This window comes from Enoplosus armatus, chromosome 19 (genome assembly GCF_043641665.1).
Source record: "Enoplosus armatus isolate fEnoArm2 chromosome 19, fEnoArm2.hap1, whole genome shotgun sequence".
NCBI lineage: Eukaryota > Metazoa > Chordata > Actinopteri > Centrarchiformes > Enoplosidae > Enoplosus > Enoplosus armatus.
Genome location: NC_092198.1, coordinates 6,274,376 through 6,281,245, shown reverse-complemented (window position 1 = coordinate 6,281,245; position 6,870 = coordinate 6,274,376). Strand labels below are relative to the sequence as shown.

Below are 6,870 nucleotides of genomic sequence, written 5' to 3'. Positions count from 1 at the left end.
AGGGCATCCTCGACCTGGATCAGGGTTTCTCACACACTCGTTCATTGACCCGCTTCAGTCCTCTTGGTGCTAACACAGTACAAAGTAAGGCTTCACTGCACTGATATTAATAGTTCAGGACTTCTTTGTTTTTTTTGTTTTTTTTCCACATCAGCCTAGGCATCGTCTCAGAAAGGCACGCGACTGAGCTCCGCAGTTCACAGTTCGCTACTGCTCTGGTTCTTCGCCCTTCAGTTTTTGTTTCTTTTTAGCAGCACTTTGCATTGATCTCCGTTCCAGAGAAAATGACACTTTGTGACCTTGTCGATAATATCAACATACATACATATTTACAGAGAAGATGGTCTCCTTAGATTGGAAGGGTCAGTTGATATTTGTTTTTAGACAGTTTCTTTCGTTCTTTTGTTACTTATACACAGAGGGAGCAAAGTGAGGAGTGTGTGTGTGTGTGTGTGTGTGTGTGTGTGTGATGTACATATTGTACATATGGCAAGAATGTAGAAAGATACCACTCGGAAAGGAGACAAAAAAGAAACGCCGCAGAGATGATGGTCTTTGCCTGTATGTGCATGTGTGTTAAAATGTGTGTTTTTATGAGTGCTTGATCGTGTATTTGCCTTTCTGCAGCTGGGAGATGTACAGCTTTGACTTGGTGCCATCCAGCCGTTTGAACCACACCTCATCGTTGTTGACGGTGGTGATGATGGCACTGCGTGACACAAACACACAACAATGTTAGCGCAAAATCAATTCCCAATCCATACAACACAGGGGCTATACACGCCACATCACATCAGTGCAGAAGTCACCACGGTCACTTCCCCATAAGAGCATGAGCATCTGCCCTCATGGCTTTACATGAGAACGTTTACAGGGAAGAACCTGCTAAAGTGGTCCAACCAACTGCACGAATGGATTTAAAGAGAATTCAGGAAGTTTTTACAGACAGACGCTCTGAAAGGGATGTGTACATAGTACATGGTATAATAATAGTACAGCACTTTGTCCCACATGCAGTGAAGGTGATTCAAAATGACTTCTCAGGTCAGGTAGATGAGGTAAATTAATAAAACGGGCGCCGCAAGTAGCCACAAAAGGTTTGTGCACAATGATGGCTACTCTGGCATTGTTGGAAAACCTTGTCGATGTGACACAATTGATGAAAGCATCAATTCTTTGCTGTACTTGTCACTGGCAGGTCTGAAGAAGTGTGGAGCAGGCAAAAGTGTTGTTACACACAAAGAGACGTAGGTCATGTCTATATGCGTGTATGGCAAACTGTGGGAGTGGGAATGAGGCCCGCGCATGTGTGACCAGGTTCAATCGTCATAATATACTATTTTTAACAGTTTGTATCAACAAAAAAAGCTCTCCTAAGGCTGATCGTTTTCTGGAGCCATTTCACTACCACCCACAATTTATTTTTTTCCAGCTGTGAGTCGCTCCTCCATTTCCTTTGTGCATTGCATTGTGAGAGAATAGTGTCCATCGACAGCACACTGAAAAATATGAGCGTATTTAATATGCATACTGTCTGGGTTGAGAATACTTAATTTTGCCACTTTTACACATCATTTTTATATCTTTTAATCCATTTTAGCTAGTTCTTTAATCTAGTTTTTATTTCACTCCTTTTTTCCCTTTTTTTTACCACTATTACTGTTATTATAGCTTTTAAATCTATTTTATTACATTTTCATCATTTTTATTTTCTCACATACATTGGTCTCAAATTTTTAAATTGTTCTTTTTTTTTTTTAAACTTTTTTTCAGTCTACACTAGTTCTATCTTATTACCGCCTTGTCAGTCATCTGTGAAGCACTTTGAACTGCACTAACCTGTATGAAAGGTGCTATACAAATGAAGTTTGATTGATTTTCCAATGTGAACATCACTATATGCTAAAAACCTAAACCCTAGAATTAGTATGTAGTGTGGATTTGGGACACCTACACTGAGTTTTGGTGTTTTGACGATGATGCTGTATCTCTTAAAAGGTGTTCAGTTAGGCTGAGATCTGGTGTGGGAAACTGGAGCCACTGACTGTCTGCTATATTGTACAGATGTCCAGATCCCTGTATAGCAGCTCTACCCATTCACAGCAGCCGCCTGTAGCATTTATGTTACCACTTAAAGCCATCCGGGATCATATCCACTTCAAATAAATCCACCATAAGCCAATGCATCTCCATCATACAGACTCACACAATGTGTGCAACAAAGCCTGCTCTCACACACACACACACCTTGTGGGGTACTCATCCTTCCTGTTGATACAGATGGCCTGTCCCCTGCAGTACCACTGGTTGTCATAGAAAAGTCGGCCGTCCTCGGAGCGCGCCACATGGTGATGTCTGTCAGGCTTGACTGCAGGAACTGGAGGGAGAAAATTAGAAGGAAAAAGGGGGATGAGGAAGACATGGGTAGTCGAGAAGAGAGCGAGGCAGGAGCAGTGTACGTTTAAAAGAAATACAGCACAAAATATAAGAAAAAGGAGGACAGAGAGAAGGACAAAGACAGATGAGGAGGCGATATCTGTCTCCTTTTCAGCTATGAACTTGAGTACTTTTAGCTGAAAGTATTGAATCGACCCCTCCTGTGCAACTGTGGGGTCGATTGCTGCACTCAGCCAGATATTGACTGTAACCAAGGACGAGGACAAACTCTTACCATCCACCTTCACCCTGTGTGGCCCCAGTGATGCCATCGCCTGAGGGGGGGAGGAAACAAAAAAAGGTCAAATCACAAGATAGGTACATTCACCGAATGACTACTTTGTCTGTTTCCAGAATACCTTTCTTATTGCGGTCCAGTCTTCAAGAATGTCCAGGTCTTGCAGCATGTAGACAATATAAGGCCGTAATAGAGCGGTTAAGGAAAAATACACGGTGAAGCAGCAGGAAACAGCTGATGTGCTGCAGCAACACGCAGTACAAATGAATGATGAGCGGAACAAGACAAGGACGGGACCGAAGGGAAAAGGATATCAGAAACAACAACAGGCTTCTTCTTCTTGACAGGGCAGAACGGGTCTTTCTTCTTGTTTTTCCGGGAGTGCAATCCATCATTCCACAACTCTGGAAAGCAAAGAGGACCAATCAGAAAGAGGATCATCGGTTTTATAGATTATGGGGTATTATAGGTATGTTGGTACGTGTCCTAAACAATTCATTGGTAGGTCTGACAGATTTGAATTTTGATAAATAAACAATTTACGTAAAATATGAAATAATTACTGCTTAACTAAATTAATGTGAGGAATGCTTTTCTCTACTTCATAACCATATAAACTGTATACTGGGGGTTTTGTTGATGCTGGCCAGACTAAGTAAGCAACTTTAGGGTGTAGGCCAAACCGCTGATGGATTTCATTGACTAAATGATGAATAAATGGATCAAAACAATATCATTTTAGATAACTGCTGATTGCAGCCCTGGTCGGTACCTGAAGTAATGTCAATACTGTGTCTGTCTTCCTCCAGTCTTCTTATCTTCTCCTCCAGTTCACTCTGCACAGTGTCAAACAGCAGCAACTTCTCACTCTGGGGGACAGAAACAAGGGGGGCAAGACACACCGGTTGGAATACCATCTTTTAAAAGTCGCCTCCAAAAGTGGCGACTGGGGTTACTTCAGCCACACTGGGGCAAAAAACCCAAACATCCTAAGTTAGAGTGGATTTCCTAATTGAACAGAATGTGTTTTGACATGGAAAATGCAAACCTAACTGTCACATAAGCCCTGACTCATTTGTTGACCTCTCACCTCCCAGTGTTGGCAGGCAGCCTGGATCTCACACTCATACTTGTTCTTCACGGACTCCAAGCACAGTTCCCTGTAGATCCCTGTGACAAGCATTTAATTTAAACATGAAATAAATCTGAGGCAGCCGGCAGTAAGTGACTATATAGCCTTTAAACTGCAAAAAAACGTACATTAAGTTTAATTCCATACAATTAAAAGGCACTTGCACAAGTGCCAGAACCTCTGTTTTGATTATTTTTAATGCAGGGATACGACATCTAAAAGAATGTAAACACAAAGAGTATCCTTTGCTTTTGCCATAGGGAGGTTCCTTTCATACATGTGACATACAGTAACAAGTCATCTTAACTCTGTCCTCACTGTCATAGGTGGCTGATTAAGTCAGAACTAAATGTAATATTATTTTGACCCACCAGCAACTTTGGTCCTGATCTGCATGTTCTCCTGCAGGTTGGCTAAAGGTTCCAGGTACTCTTGTGCACAGCCGGCCATTACCTCCTGCAGCTTGATGTCCACCTGGCTCAGACGCTCCTTGTACAACCTGAGCAGCAAAAAATAAAAGACGGCAAAGCACATCAAATTTCCCAACTCTCACTGGCCTGCAGAATGGCAATATTGGGTCCATGTCTCTTGAGAACAGGAAGCTGTGGCACATCCACAGCAGGGGGCTGACGCCATCTAAAATGCACCAGCTGAGCTTGGCGTGATATAAGACATTTTCAAGCAGGATTTCATCTCAAAATGATGGTTATTTTTATGTCAAAATAAAGATTGTATCTGACCAAGATTTACAAGCTGGCAGATGTACATGATGTCACACAAATTACTACCTGCTTTAACAGCGAGAATATAGAGAATATGGCTGAACATCACTCTGAAAAAGGGTCCAACGCCCCTGAAAAACACACCCTGATCAAGACCAGGGGCTTTCACAGAGGGACATGAAGGTTCACCTGTCATCATCACCTGCTTTTAATGCTACAATGGTGACAACTAGGATTGATGAGGCTGGCAACCAGACGAAATGACAAGCATCTCAGAATCTCTGGCTCAGGCCTCTTAACTTCAGCTTCAACGTGAAGTTCATTCAGACCAGACTGCAGCAGACGAAGGCTACATTTAGTTGGAAACAACATGGGAAGGAACTTACTGCTCCTTTAAGTCGGTGAACTGTTTCTCCAGGGTGGTCATCTCGTCCAGGCACTCCATCCTCCTCCTCTCGCAGTCTTCATCATCCATCTCTGTTCACATAAAGACATGACAGGTTTGACATCCCTATCAACTGCTACTCTTTTCAACCACCATAGCGTCTACAAATTGCACGTTATAGGGTCAATATGTCGGCTAATTTTCAACAGCAACCGCATTTCATGACGGACCCATGTCTGACATTCAAGCATATTTGATTAATTTAGCTGTGAGTTGATATTTGAGGCCTATTTTTCCTACCTGAGCTGTCTCCATCTTCAGACACGGACGAGCTAACGGTGTCCTCCTCGTCTGTGCTGCTGCCGTCTTGCTCGGGGAAGTCCACCTCCATTTCTTCGTGGTTGCTTTCTTTCTTCTCCCGGGAGTGAACCGGCATTGCGACTTCTAGAGCCGGTGTTATCGGGGCGGAGGGGCTGTTCGTTAATTTTACCCCCGAATAAAGAGGCAAATGTACCTCGGACAGCTAACAGGTTAGCTAGCACACATCGAGACAGCTGGCAATGCAAACATGGCCACCGCCGGCCAATCACACGGAGCTTTACTGCGTCCGTCCAATCAAATGTTGGTATGGGTAACTAATTGCTACGGAAAGATTTTAGGGATTTGTAGTTCTTTTTTCTGAATACGTACTGTATGTGTGCAGGTATATGACTACATTGATACGTACGCACTTATTATACTTAGCGTATGCGTTAGACCCTTTAACCACTGAAAGCCAGACCCCCTACTAATAAACAAATAAACAAACACTGTTATTGTAAACAACGAAGCACATTACAAAGAATAAACACACGAGGCACTGCAGACCAAAAAAGAATATTGGCCAAATCGAAAAATATTGGATGTTTCATTGTTGTTTCAGAAATATTTATTTTTACTATTGTGTTTGTTTGTTTGTTTGTTTGTTCAAATGTAATATTTGCTGTCGTATTTTTAAATTTTTGTTTTCATATGTTTTGTTTGTTTTTTGTTTTAATCTTACCTGCACAAATATTCCACATATGTGTTATGGGTATGACTTTCTAAGTCAACCTTTATGAAGGTGTTATACGCTGTAACTAATAGCTTTAATAATGGTTAATAAATCATTTACACATGCTTTATAGATCATTAATAAGAACAACTTTTTTGTGGCATGACACTTGCTTTGCCTTTTTAGCTCTTTAGTTCATCATGAAGACCCATCAGTGGACTATCTGCACCTGAATTCATTCATTCACAACACATTAACATTTACAACTGCATACTTGTATTATTGTAAGAACCCCTTATTTATTATTTAATTTAATTTAGATTACTTACTAACTTGCTGATGGACTATTGTTAAGTTACAAACTCCTCATCCTTTATTCATAATTAACATTAACATTTATAACTGCAGACTTGATGGTTTATCCTATATCAATTACATTTAGTTACACAATCAATGACTATTAATGGCTCAAAAGGCAGAGAAATTTTTCACAACCTGGCAACCCAAAAGTTTTTCTTATTGATGGACCACAACTGATCTGTCTCTAAACTCTAAACAGGGCATAGCCTAGCCTAAGGATGTTGGAAACTGAATAAACCTTTGATATTATTATACTAATACATCTACAGGAGACAATGAATACTGTTGAAGATGCTGAGGTGGAATGAACACAGAGGTAGGCAGCATACCACAGAGGACGTATCTGCTGACTCATGAATGAGAATGTGTCAGTCCTGCAGGCCCAGACTCAAAGACTCTTTTTAATACATGCTGTCGGTGCCATCATCATAGTCACTCAGGGAACTTGAATGCCTTTTTTTTTGTTGGCACTGGAAGCAGACAGGAGGTTTTCACATTGAAGGCGCCCTGTACAGCTGCAGGGGTATGTTGAAGAGGCGCCAGGGAGCCTTTGCTAGCTGACTG

The 6,870-nt window shown here is 41.6% G+C and overlaps 1 protein-coding gene across 2 annotated transcripts; it reads right to left on the bottom strand.

The window, feature by feature from the left end:
* Positions 1-518: 518 nt before the first annotated feature.
* brms1lb (BRMS1 like transcriptional repressor b) lies at positions 519-5,369 on the bottom strand. Of its 2 annotated transcripts, none has more exons than XM_070925862.1 (10): positions 5,214-5,369; positions 4,915-5,005; positions 4,178-4,305; positions 3,765-3,844; positions 3,447-3,543; positions 2,989-3,078; positions 2,796-2,860; positions 2,666-2,711; positions 2,248-2,368; positions 519-709 (listed from the first exon to the last, which is right to left on the bottom strand). In XM_070925862.1, exons 1-10 carry the CDS (start codon positions 5,347-5,349, stop codon positions 592-594), a joined length of 972 nt encoding a protein of 323 aa, XP_070781963.1. In that variant the 5' UTR covers positions 5,350-5,369; the 3' UTR covers positions 519-591. The 2 variants fall into 2 exon arrangements, with proteins under 2 accessions (XP_070781963.1, XP_070781961.1); XM_070925860.1 differs by having other exon boundaries at positions 2,248-2,377; positions 2,672-2,711.
* Between the last annotated feature and the right edge of the window lie 1,501 nt (positions 5,370-6,870).

Bases quoted from the DNA above. Each gene is read 5' to 3' on its own strand.
- brms1lb (XM_070925860.1), bottom strand. From the start codon at position 5,349: ATGCCGGTTCACTCCCGGGAGAAGAAAGAAAGCAACCACGAAGAAATG. The intron at 2,861-2,988 runs ATATCCTTTTCC...CCGCTCTATTAC, and splicing joins GAAGCCTGTTGTTGTTTCTG to GGCCTTATATTGTCTACATG. The intron at 2,378-2,671 runs GTAAGAGTTTGT...TTCTCCCTCCAG, and splicing joins ACACAGGGTGAAGGTGGATG to TTCCTGCAGTCAAGCCTGAC.